We start from the raw sequence: 18,239 nt of genomic DNA, 5'->3' as shown, positions 1-18,239 counted from the left end.
TATAATAAATTGTAACTTCAATAAGGGCTTTTTCTTATTAAATATTTAATACAGAAATGTATATTTAATACTGTAAATATTTGATACAGGAGACTATTCTTTAATTTTGTTAAAGCAATTACTAAATAAAAAAAATAAAAAAATCATAAACATAGGTTAACTTTAAAATATAAAAAAAGATTTTAAACTTAAAAAAGATTTTCTTATAAAATAATGCATTGATTTCATAATGAGTTTAGTTATTTAAAAATGTAATGAAACGTTTTTTATTATTTAATGAAAAAATAAATTTGATAAAATCTTTTTCTTTATATAAATGTTTATTTGAGTATTTATTCACACCTTCGTACAGCTTCATCTTTACAGTGTGTCTGTGAGTCGGTCAGTGACTCAGTGAATGAACATGAAGCTCTGCAGTGACTCCAGCATGTGGACGTTAATGATAATATCACTCATTAATAAACTCCTGGTTAATGCAGCTTGTACCCCTGAACCCTTCTACATTATTTTGTGTTATTGTGTTGTTTGGTGTTACTGTTCAGTCCTCTCAGTCGTGTCCTCAGTGTGTGTGTGTGTGTCTGCGGTCCTCTGCTCCAGAAGGAAGGCGTCGAGTTCCCTCAGCTGCTTCAGGAAGCCACGGTTAGGGATGATCTGTCTGTGGCTCTTCACATGTTCGATGGCCTCCACCAGCGTCATCTTCTCCTCAATCATCAGGTAGGCGAGGACCAGCGTGGCCGAGCGGCTGCGTCCCATTACACAGTGCACTAACAGCTTGTCTGAAATACAGGAAGGAACCAAGGAGAGGGAGGGAGAGGGAGAAGGAGCAGATGGAGCGGTGAGCAGGGCGGAGTGTAGGACGGGTGAAATGTGGTATACAGGAGAGAGCACCAGGTGAGAGCAAATGAAGTGGTGTATTAAACCACTGGTGTTCGTGTAGGGTGACTGAAGGGTGTAAGTGTGGTTTGATTAGTGTGAGTGTAGAGTGAGTGTGGTGAATGTAGTGTCAGTGTGGTTTGAGTAGAGTGAATGTAGTGTGAGCGTAGTGAGAGTGTAGTGTAAGTGTGGTGTGAGTAGAGTGACTGTAGTGTGAGTGTAGTGTATGTGTAGTGAATGTAGTGTGAGCGTAGTGAGAGTGTGGTTTGATTAGTGTGAGTGTAGAGTGAGTGTGGTGAATGTAGTGTGAGAATAGTGAGAGTGTAGTGTAAGTGTGGTTTGAGTAGAGTGACTGTAGTGTGAGCGTAGTGAGAATGTGAATGTGGTGTGAGTGTAATGAGAGTGTAATGAGAGTGTAGTGTGAGTATAGTGTGACTGTAGTGTGAGTGTAGCGTGAGTGCGGTGTGAGTGTGGTGTGAGTAGAGTGAGTGTAGTGAGTGTAATAAGAGTGTAGAGTGAGTGTGGTGTGAGTAGAGTGAGTGTGGCGTGAGTGTAGCGTGAATGTAGTGTGAGTGTGGTGTGAGTGTAGTGTGAGTGTAGTGTGAGTGTAGTGTGAATGTAGTGTAAGTGTGGTTTGAGTAGAGTGAGTAGTGTGAGTGTAATGTGAGTGTGGTTTGAGTAGAATAGTGAGAGTGTAGTGTGAGTGTGGTTTGAGTAGAGTGACTGTAGTGTGAGTGTAGTGTGAATGTAGTGTGAGCGTAGTGAGAGTGTAGTGTAAGTGTGGTGTGAGTGTGGTGTGAGTGTGGTGTAAGTAGAGTGACTGTAGTGTGAGTGTAGTGTGAGCGTAGTGAGAGTGTGGTTTGATTAGTGTAAGTGTAGAGTGAGTGTGGTAAATGTAGTGTGAGAATAGTGAGAGTGTAGTGTGAGTGTGGTTTGAATAGAGTGACTGTAGTGTGAGTGTAGTGTGAGCGTAGTGAGAGTGTGAATGTGGTGTGAGTGTAATAAGAGTATAGTGTGAGTATAGTGTGAATGGAGTGTGGTGTGAGTGTAGTGTGAGTAGAGTGAATGTAGTGTGAGCGTAGTGAGAGTGTAGTGTGAGTGTAGTGTGAATGTAGTGTGAGTGTGGTTTGAGTAGAGTGAGTGTAGTGTGAGTGTAGTGTGAGTAAAGTAAGTGTAGTGTGAGTGTAGTGTGAGTAGAGTAAGTGTGGTGTGAGTGTAGTGTGAGTAGAATAAGTGTCGTGTGAGTGTAGTGTGAGTAGAGTAAGTGTAGTGTAAGTGTGGTTTGAGTAGAGTGAGTATAGTGTGAGTGTAGTGTGAGTGTGGTTTGAGTAGAGTGAGTATAGGGTAAGTGTAGTGTGAATGTAGTGTGAGCGTAGTGAGAGTGTAGTGTGAGTGTAGTGTGAGTGTGGTTTAAGAAGAGTGAGTAGTGTGAGTGTGGTTTGAGTAGAGTGAGTGTAGTGTGTGAGCGTAGTGAAAGTGTGGTGTGAGTGTAGTGTGAGTGTGGTTTGAGTAGTGTGAGTGTAGTGTGAGTGTGGTTTGAGTAGAGTGAGTGTAGTGTGAGAGTAAAGTGAGTGTGGTGTGAGTGTAGTGTGAGTAGAGTAAGTGTAGTGTGAGTAGAGTAAGTGTAGTGTGAGTGTGGTTTGAGTAGAGTGAGTATAGTGTGAGTGTAGTGTGAGCGTAGTGAGAGTGTAGTGTGAGTGTGGTTTGAGTGTAGTGTGAATGTAGTGTAAGTGTGGTTTGAGTAGAGTGAGTAGTGTGAGTGTAATGTGAGTGTGGTTTGAGTAGAATAGTGAGAGTGTAGTGTGAGTGTGGTTTGAGTAGAGTGACTGTAGTGTGAGTGTAGTGTGAATGTAGTGTGAGTAGAATAAGTGTCGTGTGAGTGTAGTGTGAGTAGAGTAAGTGTAGTGTAAGTGTGGTTTGAGTAGAGTGAGTATAGTGTGAGTGTAGTGTGAGTGTGGTTTGAGTAGAGTGAGTATAGGGTAAGTGTAGTGTGAATGTAGTGTGAGCGTAGTGAGAGTGTAGTGTGAGTGTAGTGTGAGTGTGGTTTAAGAAGAGTGAGTAGTGTGAGTGTGGTTTGAGTAGAGTGAGTGTAGTGTGTGAGCGTAGTGAAAGTGTGGTGTGAGTGTAGTGTGAGTGTGGTTTGAGTAGTGTGAGTGTAGTGTGAGTGTGGTTTGAGTAGAGTGAGTGTAGTGTGAGAGTAAAGTGAGTGTGGTGTGAGTGTAGTGTGAGTAGAGTAAGTGTAGTGTGAGTAGAGTAAGTGTAGTGTGAGTGTGGTTTGAGTAGAGTGAGTATAGTGTGAGTGTAGTGTGAGCGTAGTGAGAGTGTAGTGTGAGTGTGGTTTGAGTGTAGTGTGAATGTAGTGTAAGTGTGGTTTGAGTAGAGTGAGTAGTGTGAGTGTAATGTGAGTGTGGTTTGAGTAGAATAGTGAGAGTGTAGTGTGAGTGTGGTTTGAGTAGAGTGACTGTAGTGTGAGTGTAGTGTGAATGTAGTGTGAGCGTAGTGAATGTAGTGAGAGTGTAGTGTAGGTGTGGTGTGAGTGTGGTGTGAGTGTGGTGTAAGTAGAGTGACTGTAGTGTGAGTGTAGTGTGAGCGTAGTGAGAGTGTGGTTTGATTAGTGTGAGTGTAGAGTGAGTGTGGTAAATGTAGTGTGAGAATAGTGAGAGTGTAGTGTGAGTGTGGTTTGAATAGAGTGACTGTAGTGTGAGTGTAGTGTGAGCGTAGTGAGAGTGTGAATGTGGTGTGAGTGTAATGAGAGTGTAGTGTGAGTATAGTGTGAATGGAGTGTGGTGTGAGTGTAGTGTGAGTAGAGTGAATGTAGTGTGAGCGTACTGAGAGTGTAGTGTGAGTGTAGTGTGAATGTAGTGTGAGTGTGGTTTGAGTAGAGTGAGTGTAGTGTGAGTGTAGTGTGAGTAAAGTAAGTGTAGTGTGAGTGTAGTGTGAGTAGAGTAGGTGTGGTGTGAGTGTAGTGTGAGTAGAATAAGTGTAGTGTGAGTAGAGTAAGTGTAGTGTAAGTGTGGTTTGAGTAGAGTGAGTATAGTGTGAGTGTAGTGTGAGTGTGGTTTGAGTAGAGTGAGTATAGGGTAAGTGTAGTGTGAATGTAGTGTGAGCGTAGTGAGAGTGTAGTGTGAGTGTAGTGTGAGTGTGGTTTAAGAAGAGTGAGTAGTGTGAGTGTGGTTTGAGTAGAGTGAGTGTAGTGTGAGCGTAGTGAAAGTGTGGTGTGAGTGTAGTGTGAGTGTGGTTTGAGTAGTGTGAGTGTAGTGTGAGTGTGGTTTGAGTAGAGTGAGTGTAGTGTGAGAGTAGAGTGAGTGTGGTGTAAGTGTAGTGTGAGTAGAGTAAGTGTAGTGTGAGTAGAGTAAGTGTAGTGTGAGTGTGGTTTGAGTAGAGTGAGTATAGTGTGAGTGTAGTGTGAATGTAGTGTGAGCGTAGTGAGAGTGTAGTGTGAGTGTGGTTTGAGTAGAGTGAGTAGTGTGAGTGTAGTGTGAGTGTAGTGTGAGTGTGGTTTGAGTAGAGTGAGTATAGGGTGAGTGTAGTGTGAATGTAGTGTGAGCGTAGTAAGTGTGTAGTGTGAGTGTGGTTTGAGTAGAGTGAGTAGTGTGAGTGTAGTGTGAGTGTGGTTTAAGTAGAGTGAGTAGTGTGAGTGTAGTGTGAGTGTGGTTTAAGTAGAGTGAGTGTAGTGTAAGCGTAGTGAGAGTGTAGCGTGAGAGTGTGGTGTGAGTGTAGTGTGAGTAGTGTGAGTGTAGTGTGAGTGTGGTTTGAGTAGAGTGAGTGTGGTGTGAGAGTAGAGTGAGTGTGGTGTAAGTGTGGTTTGAGTAGAGTGAGTGTAGTGTGAGTGTAATGAGAGTGTAGAGTGAGTGTGGTGTGAGTAGAGTGAGTGTAGTATGAGTGTAGCGTGAGTGTGGTTTAAGTAGAGTGACTGTAGTGTGAGTGTGGTAGAGTGAGTGTGGTGTGAGTGTAGTGTGAGTGTAGCGTGAGTGTGGTTTAAGTAGAGTGACTGTAGTGTGAGTGTGGTTTGAGTAGAGTGAGTGTAGTGTGAGTGTAGTGTGAGTGTAGCGTGAGCGTAGTGTGAGTGTAGCGTGAGTGTAGTGTGAGTGTAGCGTGAGTGTAGCGTGAGTAGGCTGTGAGCATGACGTGGGTTTCTTACTCTGTGCATCACTCAGGACGCGTCTCATATACTCCGCTGTAGTGAAGAAGTGCAGACTGAGGTCAAATGAAGGAATGTCCTCTGCCACGATGCCGTAGTACTCGATGTCCATGTCGCTATAGTAACCGGCCCCAGTGCACACACTGTTCCTCTCGCCCTCTGCAGCATTTAAAACATGAGTCACGCCCATTTTCTGTAGCCCATACCGGTTACGCGCTGTCTGCCTGTCTTACACACACACACACACACACACACACACACACATTTTTCCTTGAGGACGGCAGTGTCCACTAAACCCCGGATGAGTTTGTAGATCTGGACAACAATATGTACAGAGCAGACTAGTTTATAAACTTAGTAGACCGTCTGAGGACAACAGGATCAGCATTATGACCAGAGAAGACAGTTATTAATAAATTATACTTTACAAAATAAATTATACAATAAACGCCATTTTCAGACTTTTAATGATTTTTCAAAATCATTTTTTAAACTTCAATGTAGCAAACTGCAACATGAAGCAACTGTATTATCAAGGAAAACAAAGTAAATGTTAAGTTTATATCTCATTTAATAATAAATCTGTAAGGTCCTGCCTTCCATTGACTCTGACCGAGATCCTCAGCTCCTGCCTTCCACTGACTCTGACTGAGATCCTAAGCTCCTGCCTTCCAGCTCGATGTTCCTCCAGTTCACTCTGTTTCAGTGTCTACAGCTTTAAGCAAACTCCCCCTAAACACCCCTTTGCAGAAGTGTATTTTGCAGCTGATTAGAAAGCAGGACTACAAATAATTGGGGAACAAAATCCCCCCCTCCCCCCTCCTTTTTTTCGTTTTGACTCCCATGTTTAAAACTTTATTAATTTCACAACCTTTTCAGGCTTTACCCAACTGCAATTCTGACAAACAGGACAAGGGGGAAAGATATTTCTTCATCTATTGTGTGCGGATGTAAGAAACTCACTCTTTAGTGATATACAAGTTTAAACACATCTAAGAGCTGAGGAACGGTTGAGTTTGTTAGTCAGCGATCGTTAAAGTAGTTAGCACTATCCTGATCCAATACTCTAATTAAATACCCATTGTCTGGTACTTTCTGTCTGTTCCTCATCATTTCTAGCCTGAAGATTTATCCTGCTTCAGCGTGCAATACAAGCTAATGTTAGCGACATTAACCTCGTGGTGTGACTAAATTCAACAAACTAGCAACAAACTTAATGTACAAAACTTAAAACAACTATAAAAATAGCATCACACACACAGAGTCAGGATGAAGTTGAGTCACACGCTCAGAACAGATCCATTTTGGACAGATCTAATTTGGGTGTAAGATGTCTCGCGGACTCACTCGTCTCCGATAAAGATGTTTGTCCAGACTTCATTGACGCGCGTGTACGCTACGGTGCTGCGTGAGAGCAGCTTCTCCAGCTCGTAGTTACTGGGCGTCACGTAGTCTTGTTTGTTCTCAGGAACATCTGCCTTTACACCAGACTTCAGTCCATAAGACGCCATTTCCACTCTGGGTTACATCTACAGTAATAAACAACAATTACAACAGTTAAGTGAAGGGGGTGTGGCCTTTATACCTACATTGTGCCTGTCAGTCTGTGTTGTGTTCTGTGTGTCATTCTAAATAAAAAAGGTGTGGCTTTTGTCTGACTGGTTTAACTAAGGAGGCGTGGCCTCTGTCTCAGCAAAGGAGAGGCCTCTGATTGGTCTAGCAAAGGAGGTGTGGTTTTTGATTGGTCCAGCAAAGGAGGTGTGGCCACTGATTGGTCCTGCAAAGAAGGTGTGGCATCTGTCCATTTGGTTTCAGCAAAGGAGGCGTGGCCTCTGTCTATCTGGTTTAAACAAAGGAGGCGTGGCTTCTCTGTCTTGTTCAGCAAAAGAGGTGTGGCTGCTGTCTATCTGGTTCAGTAAAGGAGGCGTGGCCTTTTTTATCTGGTTCATCAAGGGAGGTGTGGCCTCTGAGCAATATTATGGCAAGAGTCTCTGCATGATTACCTTCTCCATAATCAGTAGGACCTGCCTGGTCCTGATGTCCTACTCCTGGTTGGAGTTCTCATCACCTAAAACCCATCACTGCTGCTGAAGGAGCTCCACACAGAGCTCCTGAAGATCAGTGCGTTTATTGTGAATGAGAGTGCAGCTGCTACAAAGAGTTTTTGTAGACTCAAGTCTCACTGAACATTTAACAACTTTAGCAAACGAAACAGACGTCAAGTTAAAGCTAGACTGAATATAGAAATAATTCTGATGCTGAAGTTCATACGTTCTTCACTTTAATAAATGTAGAAAGGAGAAGATGCCAGAACTTACCACTAAACGTTTTGAAAGCTTTCAGTTTCGTCTTGTCAATACGCAGCTCTTAATGCTGTAAAGAGTAACCTGACTGTGTGTGTGTGTGTGTGTGTGATGCAGTGGGTAACCAGGGTAGTCTGGTAACGGAGTCCGGTTCAGTTTATTTATAGAGCTCTTACACACTTCTCACCCTGACACACACAAACACCGTACGGTTAGTCCTTGTTTAGACCTGCCTTTAGGATTAAACTCAGTGGAAACATCTGTTTGTGGTGCTGCGAATGTTTTATTTATAGTTTTCGATCAAATGCATTTATCTGAATTCTAATAATAATAATATACACTCACCTAAAGGATTATTAGGAACACCACACTAATACGGTGTTTGACCCCCTTTCGCCTTCAGAACTGCCTTAATTCTATGTGCCATTGATTCAACAAGGTGCTGAAAGCATTCTTTAAAAATGTTGGCCCATATTGATAGGATAGCATCTTGCAGTTGATGGAGGTTTGTGGGATGAACATCCAGGGCACGAAGCTCCCGTTCCATCACATCCCAAAGATGCTCTATTGGGTTGAGATCTGGTGACTGTGGGGCCATTTTAGTACAGTGAACTCATTGTCATGTTCAAGAAACCAATTTGAAATGATTGGAGCTTTGTGACATGGTGCATTATCCTGCTGGAAGTAGCCATCAGAGGATGGGTACATGGTGGTCATAAAGGGATGGACACAATGGAAACAATGCTCAGGTAGCCCGTGGCATTTAAACCATGCCCAATTGGCACTAAGGGGCCTAAAGTGTGCCAAGAAAACATCCCCTACACCATTACACCACCACCAGCAGCCTGCACAGTGGTAACAAGGCATGATGGATCCATGTTCTCATTCTGTTTACGCCAATTTGAATGTCTCAACAGAAATCGAGACTCATCAGACCAGGCAACATTTTTCCAGTCTTCAACTGTCCAATTTTGGTGAGCTCGTGCAAATTGTAGCCTCTTTTTCCTATTTGTAGTGGAGATGAGTGGTACCCGGTGGGGTCTTCTGCTGTTGTAGCCCATCTGCCTCAAGGTTGTGCGTGTTGTGGCTTCACAAATGCTTTGCTGCATACCTCGGTTGTAACGAGTGGTTATTTCAGCCAAAGTTGCTCTTCTATCAGCTTGAATCAGTCGGCCCATTCTCCTCTGACCTCTAGCATCAACAAGGCATTTTCGCCCACAGGACTGCCGCATACTGGATGTTTTTCCCTTTTCACACCATTCTTTGTAAACCCTAGAAATGGTTGTGTGTGAAAATCCCAGTAACTGAGCAGATTCAGTTTGGAGTTCAGGAGATTGTCTTGACCAGGACCACACCCCTAAATGCATTGAAGCAACTGCCATGTGATTGGTTGATTAGATAATTGCATTAATGTGAAATTGAACAGGTGTTCCTAATAATCCTTTAGGTGAGTGTATATTATAATACATTATTTTATTCTTTAAAAATAAAAGAATGATGGGGTGCCTTAATAAAGGAGGCGTGGCCTCTGTGTGTCATTCTCAGTGAAGGAGGCGTAGCCAGTTGCAGTAAAGAATGTATTACCTTTGAGTGTCAGTCCAGGAAAGTGGGTGTGGCCTCTCTACTCAGTCCTACCAAGCAAGAGACATTTTTTAATCCTCTGTTTATTGAAACTTAATGATCCTCAGACACAATGTGTGGGAGAAGCAGCAAAAATACAGTTTTTAAAATTAAACGTGACTTCCGGTTAGATCACAAAGTCAATCTTTCAGCATCTTCCGAAAAATTAAGAGACAGAAGAATTATAATTAGAGGTTAAGTTCATTCTGGAGTATATTTACAATAAATTGTATGGTTGTGATGTGGTGTAGCGTTAGTGAGATGTAAAGAGGAAGGAGACTAGAATATTAAAGCTGACTATTTTGCATGTTAAGGTGTTTTGTAGTCCTGAAGAAGCACTGACACTGGAGACTCCTTCAACATGATATGCATATTAAATAAACACAAAATTATTAATTTATTAGTTTGTTAGTTACTGGGCATTCTGGGTTGCTAAAGAGATGATGAAGAGATAAAGAACACCTCAGATTAAAGAACTGATCATTTGTTTTGTAAAATGTTCTGAATTTGTGGAGTCTGTATTAAAGTGTGTAATGATGATGTAAAGGTTTTGGTTCCTTATTATTGGGTTCATCAGTTCATCATTGCATAAAATGAAGGTGTGGATTGAAAGGTTTTTTTTCTGAGGTCAAACAATTGGTATCAATAAAATACAATCGTGGTTGCAGGTGAAGCAGTTTACAGGTTTTGAGGAGTTGGATTAGTTCAGCTTCCTGGAATCCCTTAGGAGAAGGCGATCATCTCATCTGCAAAGTTTCGTCAAAATCTGTCACATCAGCAATGAGAGATGATTTCACATCCTGTTTGGAATTCGCCAGATTCACATGTGTGGTATCGACTCATCGTCCATCACACTAAATATCTGAGAAGTGAGTTGAGTTGAGTTTCTGGTCTCCCGCTGCTCTCCTCTGAAGCTCCTGGTTATTTAACTAAACTGAACAGATAAAGAGTTTCTGTTAGAATTCAGAATGATGCACTTCCTGTTAGAGAACTCACTAAACCCAACAATCAGGATGAATCTTATGAGCTTGTATCATTCCTGGCTTATGAGCTTATGTCTGTCTCATAAATTTGTTTTGTTTGAATCATAAGCTCATGTCTGTCTGTCTTATGAGACCATTATGCTTATTATTTCTCGTAAGCTTGTTATGTCTGTCTCATGGTTGGTTCTTATGTATTTCCTCTGTAGATGATGTCCAGCACCCAGGTCTTGTCGTTGTTCCAGAAACCTGACATTGAGCAGAATATCCCAGTAACATCGCACAGCCTTGATTACCTCGGCAGCTGGGAGTCGCTCGTAGAATGCTAACACTACCATAGCAGAGCCGTTTAATTTCCTGCTAAATATCACAACATACACAAACACACACACACAAACATGCAAAAAACATTTGCTTTTTAGACTGAACACAACTGGTGTTTGAACCTGAACCTGAACCTTGGGCAAACTGGTCACTGATGTCACCACCACAACAAAGAACCCAAACATTTTTTTAAACACAATCAGGCCTCAATCACAAAGCGCGGTCCCAAACCTTACCATCTGGTCTATTATTCACACGTCCCCACCATCTTGTTTTACCAGAATAATCATACATGTGCAGATATAGCACACCATGCTAAACTAGTAGCTGATAAACTACTTGTTAGCAACCTTAGCATTATTAGCATCATGTGTTAATTGACTACATTTGATGAATAAGTGATTTTTACCTGCATATCTGAGATGGTGATGATGTTGGGCCAGACTTTACTAAATAGGACTGAAGGGCGGCGGCTTTTCCGCAGAAGGTCCACAATAGGATGTAGGTGGGCGGAGTCTCATATCCAGATTCTTCATCATGATGACACTATTTTGAGCTGTCAGTAAGATAAATTTATATCTCAAGTTCAGCTAGGAGTTTAGACACAGGGACGTGAGAGTGGGAGGAGCTAAACACAAGGAAGTGATATTGTGGGAGGAGCTAAATACAATGAAGTGATATTGTGGGAGGAGCTACACACAATGAAGTAATATTGTGGGAGGAGCTAAATACAATGAAGTGATATTGTGGGAGGAGCTAAACACAATGAAGTGATATTGTGGGAGGAGCTAAACACACTGAAGTTATATTTTGTGGGAGGAGCTAAACACAATGAAGTGATATTGTGGGAGGAGCTAAACACAATGAAGTGATATTGTGGGAGGAGCTAAACACAATGAAGTAATATTTTGTAGGAGGAGCTAAACACATTGAAGTTAAATTTTGTGGGAGGAGCTAAACACAATGAAGTGATATTGTGGGAGGAGCTAAACACAATGAAATGATATTTTGTGGGAGGAGCTAAACACAATAAAGTGAGATTGTAGGAGGAGCTAAACACAATGAAGTGATGTTGTGGGAGGAGCTAAACACAATGAAGTGATACTGTGAGAGGAGCTAAACACAATGAAGTGATATTATGGGAGGAGCCAAACACAATGAAGTGAGATTATGGGAGGAGCTAAACACAATCAATTGGGAGTGTAGGAGGGGCTAAATAAAGTGATGAGAAAATGTGGGATAAGCTAAACAATAAATTGAGAACGTGTGTGTGTGTGTGGTTGTGTGTGTGTGTGTGTGGGGTGACTGATGTGACAGGTTTATATTGCAATAGCTGGTTATCGTTGCTATAGTAACTGCTCATTCACAGGCACATGTACAATCTGGACGCCCCAGAAATCATGATGATAATTTATTAAGACAACACTAGATGGCGCTGTGTCTGTTCTGCAGCTGTGTGTCGAGTGTGCGCAGCTGCTCCAGGAAGCCCGTGTTGGGGCAGATGTTCCTGTGTGGCGCCACTGCAGTGATGGCCTCCACCAGCGTCATCTTCTCCTCCATCATCAGGTAGGCGAGGACCAGCGTGGACGAGCGGCTCAGACCCATCGCACAGTGCACTAACACCTTACCTACAAACACACAACACGCATCACACTACACACACGCTACATACACACTACACACAAGCTTCACACTACACACACACACGCTACACATCTGAGGGTTAGTGTGAGGCTGGATCAGTCAGCTGTTTAGTGTGTTGTTTCACTGTGTGTGGAAGAATTATAGGAGGAGGAGCTAAAGCAGATAAAGCCCCGCCCCATGACATTCTGGTTTTCTGTGCACAGAATATTTGCTCCTTGTACTCCTCATGTCACTCGTAAGTGCGAGCGCAGGGTTTGTGTGAATACGGTGGTCTGAGCGCACTTCCCCTCCTCACCTCCAGGGGTGCTCACTGCATTCTTGATGAACTTGGCGGCGCTGTGGAAGAAGGGGCTGATGTCGAAGTTGGGCATGTCGAAGGCCTCCACGCCGAGGTACTCGATGTTGGTGCCTCTGTAGTAACTCGCTCCTGTGTTCACGTTGTATTTACCGTGAGCTGCGTTTAACACATGACTGATGTTCAGGGCCTGTAACATGGGCTTGTCTTTAGCTGCATACCTGAAAAACACCCCCCCCCCTTTAATAAGTCACTTTTTATGCATATTTGTACAACCATTAGCCACTTCCACATTTTATATGTATACTTTTTTTTCCTTCTATATTTCTATATTTTGTAATATTTTTATTATGCCCTTATTTGTACAGTTAAATTTATTTTCTTTAGTATTTCTCTTTATCCATATTTATTTCTTACGTATAAGTTTTCATTTATTATTATTATTATTATTATATATTTTTTAAGGTCACTGGCGGTCGTCTAAGCATTTCACTGCATATTGTACCGTGTATGACTGTATGTGACAAATAAAATTTTAATTTGATTTAAAAGCTGCTTTGCGACAATGACAATGTTAAACGCTCTATACAAATAAAATTAAATTAAATTGAATTGATCAGATTGACTCTTTTGTTTCAACTCTGATCTGATTTGCCTGATTCTGTGATCTCCTGTTTGGCCCTTATGTTTTATGCACTAATATGATTTGCTGTCGTGTTTGATGCTGTGTGATCTAATTGGCTCTCCTGTTTGACGCTGTGATTTGATTGGCTGCCCTATCTGATGCCGATTGTCTCTCTTGTTTTATGCGCTAATCTGATTGGCTCTTCTTTTTGATGTTGAGATCAGACTGGTTCTAAATGTTAAATGCTGAGATCTGATTGGCTCTCCTGTGATTCTGTGATCTGATAAGCTCTCCTCTCTGATCTTGGGATGTGATTGACTTTGATTTTTAATAGTGTAATCTGATTGGCTGTACTGTTTAATGGTGCATTCTGATTGGTTCTGGCTCTCTGGTCTGATGCTCCTATTGGCTGTTACACTTCATGTATCTTACAGGTCTCCGATGTAGATGCCCGGTCTGACCTCATCCATGTGGCTGCTGCTGCCCGGGTTGATCCACAGTAACCTGTAGAGATCGGAGGTGGGCGGAGTCTCATACCTGCCCTTTTCTCCCACCTGGTCTGTGAGAGAGACTCTTCTGTGGTGCATTTCTTCACCTGTTTCACCTGTTGGTGCAACACACACACACACACACACACATACACATACACACACACACACACACATGTGCCACAGTGTTCCAGGGGTCTGTACTGAAGTTTAAGATATAACAGCTGTACACACTCCTACACACTCCTCCTGTTATACGTTATTTCGCGGTTCACGAAACAATCCAGTACCATCACACACATTTATTCACGTTACACACCGTGCATGCACCTTACACAGTGACATCATCAAAACAACACGTCCTTTAAACCTCGATACGGATTTAAATAATGAAGTAAAAGTCTGTTAGGAAACAACATTCAGTCTAAAACACTGTCGAGGCAAAAATGACATTAAATCATTTCTCACTCAGTGGAAGTGACGAACTATCTATAGCAGAGTGTGTGTGTGTGTGTGTGTGTGTGTGAGAGATTTACCTGATTTTCTTCTCAAACTCCATTCCCAGCCTCACTGCAGGTCAAAGCTGTTCGTCTGTGTGTGTGTGTGTGTGTGTGTGTGTTAGTGTGCAGGGTTATTTATAAACCCGTGCTCTCTCCTTACATACTGAAGATATCACATCACCACAATTACCTCCAAATAAACAACCAGAGACAACTTACACATTAGAGAGGTAAGAGATTAGGGCTTTGTTTTTCCCCAGACACGTGTGTGTATGTGTGTGTGTGTATAGGTGTGTGTGTGTGTGTGTGTGTGTATGTGTGTTTAGTGATGTAACTAATGGGGGATGGTTGTATAATAATTTTGATGGATTTACACAGTGATGAGGGCGTGTCTCCACCATGTACTTTACACACTCCATGTGTACTACACACACCTGATTTGTATTCTTTATTATAAACGTTTGATGTAGGGGGCGTGGCCTCACTTGATTATTAGTGGGCAGAGGCGGGAGGAAACGGAGGGCATGTGTTTCGTTACTGTACTTAAGTACATATTTCGTGTATCTGTACTTTACTTAAGTGGTTTTATTAGATGATGCTTTTAACTTTTACTCCACTACATACTACAGTAATACCTGTACTTGTACTTCATTACATTTCTGCATGACCATGTGTTAGTGCTGTGTAGCGTTTGGAGCAGGAATCAGGCCCCCTGCTGGCTATTATGTGTAATCGCGTGACTTGCATTTTCTTTGAGACGCTCCTATAAACCCAACAGCTGTTTGAAGGCAGAAGCGGAGGTGGATCGCAGACAGGAACAAAAACAGAACATTCAGAATTGGGAAATGAGAGAGAGAGCGAGAGAGAGTAAGGACTTTTGAACTTTTACTCAAGTACACAAATAAAGTAAGGACTTCTACTTTTACTTTAGTAACAATTGGCCCAGATAATCTCTCCTGTTACTGAATTGTACAGGTTTTGTGTACTTTGTCCATCACTGTTAGATGGTCACATGAACATAGCATGTCTGTAGGACTTCATGGACTTCATTAAAGTACCCTCTGATCCTTACATACTCGTAAACATCTGACCTGTAACTGAACCACAATCCCAGAGATACAGCCAAAAGTATGTGGACACCTGACCACCACATCGATACCACATGCCAGGACATCGAGGAGGCTCCAGTTCCAGTTCATCCCAGAGCTGATGATTCCGTGAGGTTGAGTTCAGTCAGGGCTCTGAGTTCTTCTGCTCCAACACATTCTTAACACACCGTGTATCCATGGCGCCGGATTTGTGGATCTCACAGGGGCGTCATCATGCTGGAGAAGGGGGTTCAGTTAGTTCCTCCTAGTTCCAGTGAAGGGGAACCATAATGTTACAGGAAACGTAGACACATTCTGCACCATTTTGTGTTTCAGAGCAGCACAGGTGGGTGTGAGGGTCAGGGGTGCACATACTTTTCCCCTGGGGGATTACACAATTCTGTGTAAGAAACTAAACCAGTCTGAATAGAGCTACAGGCAGCCAGTCAGAGTGTCACATATTGAATTTTTATTCAGTAAAGAGAAAAGAAACAGTATTTATTATTTATTTTATATGACGTAAAAGTAAATCAGTGTTTATTCGTTGGTCCTCTTGATGAATTAAAGAAGTCTTGATATTAGAGAGAGAGAGAGTTTTAACTGTAAGCAGTTACACCACAAACATGTGGTTTAATGTCCTCCATGAAAGTTTCGTCCCATCACAGTCTCTGCACATCACCTCTTTCCTTATATGGTCACTTCCTGTTCTTCTTCACATCACATCTCTCTGTCTGAGTCTGACCCTGATGTCATTCTGTTGTCAGTCCTGTTTTTCCCCCTTGTTGCCGCCTCTTTCCTTATATGGTCAGTGTTTCCTCCTCTTCTTTGACTCAGTATCAGAGTTCTGTCCGTCCTGATTCTGTCCCGGTTTACCCTCCGTACCCAGTGCGATGTGTGTCCAGTGTTCCTCACCGCTTTCCTTATATGGTCAGTGTTTCCTGTCCTTATGTTTCCTGTTCTACTCTTGAGCTGGTTTTAAGGACCTGTGGTGTGTATATTATTGGATTATTATTATTATTATTATTATTATTATTACTATTATTACATGCTATAATCCCAGTAGGTCAGGTAGCACAAACTGGTTTTGTGGTAGCACTTCTAAGCGACTCTCTCAGCTTGCCTTTGCCCTTTAACATTGTTTTTTTCGACCCGCACAAGTCCACTATGTGTGTGAATAAAAATAAAGTGTGTGTTGATTCTGTAACAGGAGCACACTCTGCGCTGATCTCCGTGTCGCTAGCTTGCTCGATATGAGCACAAGCCAGTGCAGTCAGGTGGCTGTTTAACAAACGTCACTTAAGACGCTGGACAAAGGTGTGTTAAAAACAGTCTGGAACACAGCCCCGGTTATTTGATGCGTTTATTTTGATCGTCCCAGCTTTCCCATGTGACTGCTCCACAATCTCGCACGCTCTGCTTCCGCATTAGTGTCCCGTTACCATGGAGACCACGTGATGTTCGTTTGTTTGTTTGTTTAGAGCAGGATGCAGGCTTTGCGTTTGCCCTTCAGTTGGAAGTCGAGGTCCAGCAGGAGAGCCAGGAAGTTCCTGTTGGGGTAGATGGCTCGTTTCTGGACGAGGCGCTGGATGGCCGAGCGCAAAGACATGTGCTGATACAGCATCAGGTACGCCAGCACCAACGAGGACGAGCGGCTCATACCCATAATGCAATGCACCAGCACTTTCCCTGTAAATGAAAACAAACACAGATCATTCACATGCAACATACCGGACCGGTTCAGGTAACTATCTGAAGATTCCATGAGCCCTATTCGGACAGGATTAATTTCTCACGTACACGTGTATAAGGCAGTAATTTAAGGAGTTTTATCCCGTTTCACTTCGTGTAAAAAGACGTGTGAGAGAAGAGACGATTCTCATGGCTTAATGTGTGGCCCATTATGTGACCCACTAATACTTAAGTGTGGCCACGCCCTCTACAGCAAGTGTTTATAATAAAGATTAAAACAATCAGTGTGTATTAAACTTGAAGGGTTTAGTGTAAAAAGGTTATTAATAAATGCAAATTAGGAATGCTAATTATCCTGAAAGCTCCGCCCCATCCGCTGTAATGACTCTCACCATCCACAGATTTCAGGCCGCTGTGTATGAACTCTGCAGCAGGTTTGAAGTAAACGTCCAGGTCGAAGTGGGTCGAGTCGTCTGCCGGGATCCCGCAGTAGACGAAGTTGGTGCCGTAGAACTTTTGGTCCCCGATGCTGCCGCGTTTGGAGTGTGCGGCGTTCAGGATGTGCGTGATGCCGAGCCGCTGCAGCGTCGTCCGGTTCTGAGCGACTCCCCTTGATTACACATTACACACACACACACACACACACACACACACACACACACACACACACTGTACACTGTAACTTACTGAAGCTTTAGGTATGTTCCCTTTCATCAAATAAATAAAAATAAATAAATTAATAAATAATTAGAACTTTATTAATCCCAGAGGGAAATTGCTCAATTTTCGCATATCCCAATTAGGAAACTGGGGTCAGAGCGCAGGGTCAGCCAGTTTTTTTTTTTTTTTTTTTTTTTTTTACAGCGCCCCTTCTGGGTCAAAGGTCAAATGACCTTCAAATCAATAATAATTTGTTTTTAAGTTAAAATTTTAGGTTTAAATGTACATTATAATCAAACTAATGTTTAAGTCTTTTCTTATAATAGTCCTGTGTTTATTGTAATCTGATTAAATACTGTCCATGTTCAATAACCGCGCAAATATTAATTACTTCCTTATTAATGCTGAGACTTGAAAAAAGTCTTAAAACTTTAAAAAAAAAAATTTTAAACAAAAATTAATTCATAAAATTGTTACTGCATCACATTTAGATAAAATGACAAAAGTAAATTACAAAAGCAAAAACAAAAAGGTTTGAATGTAAAAGCTAATGGTTAGACAATCAGTAAACTTTATCTATATATAAATATATTACTATATTTAATTGTATTAATTATAACTAAATTAACTATAACGATATTAAAGATTGTATTATTTGTTAATGTACAGTTTTACTTTATTATAATGATTATAATAAAAAATGATTGGGTGAATATTACAGTCTGTTGTTTATAGTGGAAGTGGACGTGCAGTGTGTATGTAGTGTGTATGCCGTTTGTATACTGTGTGTGTGTGTGTGTGTGTGTGTACTGTGTGTATATACATACACATTACTGATGTAGAGATTTGGCCAGACTTCATCTATTTGGTGCAGATCCAGAGTGCAGGAGTCTAAAACTTTCTCTAGGTCCTTTACTGACAGGTACTCCTTCCTCATGTGTCTTCCAGCTGCCATTTTCTGTGTGTGTGTGTGTGTGTGTGTGGTCATAAAGCACTTGGCTGCTGAGCT

General features: G+C 42.0%; 3 protein-coding genes across 5 annotated transcripts; all 3 read right to left on the bottom strand.

Annotated features, from left to right (window-relative positions):
* Window positions 1-309: 309 nt before the first annotated feature.
* LOC128540797 (dual specificity phosphatase 29-like) lies at window positions 310-11,534 on the bottom strand. Of its 2 annotated transcripts, XM_053510773.1 has the most exons (4): window positions 10,651-11,534; window positions 6,362-6,543; window positions 5,015-5,238; window positions 310-776 (listed from the first exon to the last, which is right to left on the bottom strand). In XM_053510773.1, exons 2-4 carry the CDS (start codon window positions 6,523-6,525, stop codon window positions 532-534), a joined length of 633 nt encoding a protein of 210 aa, XP_053366748.1. In that variant the 5' UTR covers window positions 6,526-6,543; window positions 10,651-11,534; the 3' UTR covers window positions 310-531. The 2 variants fall into 2 exon arrangements, with proteins under 2 accessions (XP_053366748.1, XP_053366749.1); XM_053510774.1 differs by lacking the exon at window positions 10,651-11,534 and having other exon boundaries at window positions 5,015-5,242; window positions 6,362-6,480.
* An 83-nt stretch (window positions 11,535-11,617) lies between these two features.
* LOC128540798 (dual specificity protein phosphatase 13-like) lies at window positions 11,618-13,908 on the bottom strand. 2 transcript variants are annotated; one of them, XM_053510775.1, is made up of 4 exons: window positions 13,830-13,908; window positions 13,238-13,409; window positions 12,181-12,401; window positions 11,618-11,869 (listed from the first exon to the last, which is right to left on the bottom strand). In XM_053510775.1, the coding sequence occupies exons 2-4, from the start codon at window positions 13,390-13,392 to the stop codon at window positions 11,667-11,669; spliced, it is 579 nt and encodes a 192-aa protein (XP_053366750.1). In that variant the 5' UTR covers window positions 13,393-13,409; window positions 13,830-13,908; the 3' UTR covers window positions 11,618-11,666. The 2 variants fall into 2 exon arrangements, with proteins under 2 accessions (XP_053366750.1, XP_053366751.1); XM_053510776.1 differs by having other exon boundaries at window positions 13,238-13,400; window positions 13,830-13,883.
* Window positions 13,909-15,405: 1,497 nt separating this feature from the next.
* Window positions 15,406-18,213, bottom strand: LOC128541387 (dual specificity protein phosphatase 13-like). The gene is made up of 3 exons (XM_053511785.1): window positions 18,058-18,213; window positions 16,963-17,180; window positions 15,406-16,567 (listed from the first exon to the last, which is right to left on the bottom strand). The coding sequence occupies exons 1-3, from the start codon at window positions 18,183-18,185 to the stop codon at window positions 16,356-16,358; spliced, it is 558 nt and encodes a 185-aa protein (XP_053367760.1). The 5' UTR covers window positions 18,186-18,213; the 3' UTR covers window positions 15,406-16,355.
* Window positions 18,214-18,239: the final 26 nt, after the last annotated feature.

Source organism: Clarias gariepinus, chromosome 14 (assembly GCF_024256425.1).
Source record: "Clarias gariepinus isolate MV-2021 ecotype Netherlands chromosome 14, CGAR_prim_01v2, whole genome shotgun sequence".
NCBI classification, from domain to species: domain Eukaryota; kingdom Metazoa; phylum Chordata; class Actinopteri; order Siluriformes; family Clariidae; genus Clarias; species Clarias gariepinus.
This window is presented reverse-complemented; position numbering and strand designations above follow the sequence as displayed.

Bases quoted from the DNA above. Each gene is read 5' to 3' on its own strand.
- LOC128540797 (XM_053510773.1), bottom strand. From the start codon at position 6,525: ATGGCGTCTTATGGACTGAAGTCTGGTGTAAAGGCAGATGTTCCTGAG. The intron at 5,239-6,361 runs GTGAGTCCGCGA...TGTGTAAGACAG, and splicing joins AACATCTTTATCGGAGACGA to GCAGACAGCGCGTAACCGGT. The intron at 777-5,014 runs GTAAGAAACCCA...CCTGTATTTCAG, and splicing joins CGTCCTGAGTGATGCACAGA to ACAAGCTGTTAGTGCACTGT.
- LOC128540798 (XM_053510775.1), bottom strand. From the start codon at position 13,392: ATGCACCACAGAAGAGTCTCTCTCACAGACCAGGTGGGAGAAAAGGGC. The intron at 12,402-13,237 runs GTAAGATACATG...GGTGTTTTTCAG, and splicing joins GGCATCTACATCGGAGACCT to GTATGCAGCTAAAGACAAGC. The intron at 11,870-12,180 runs GTGAGGAGGGGA...GTGTGTTTGTAG, and splicing joins TGCAGTGAGCACCCCTGGAG to GTAAGGTGTTAGTGCACTGT.
- LOC128541387 (XM_053511785.1), bottom strand. From the start codon at position 18,185: ATGGCAGCTGGAAGACACATGAGGAAGGAGTACCTGTCAGTAAAGGAC. The intron at 17,181-18,057 runs GTATGTATATAC...TGTGTAATCAAG, and splicing joins AATCTCTACATCAGTAATGT to GGGAGTCGCTCAGAACCGGA. The intron at 16,568-16,962 runs GTGAGAGTCATT...TTTCATTTACAG, and splicing joins CGGCCTGAAATCTGTGGATG to GGAAAGTGCTGGTGCATTGC.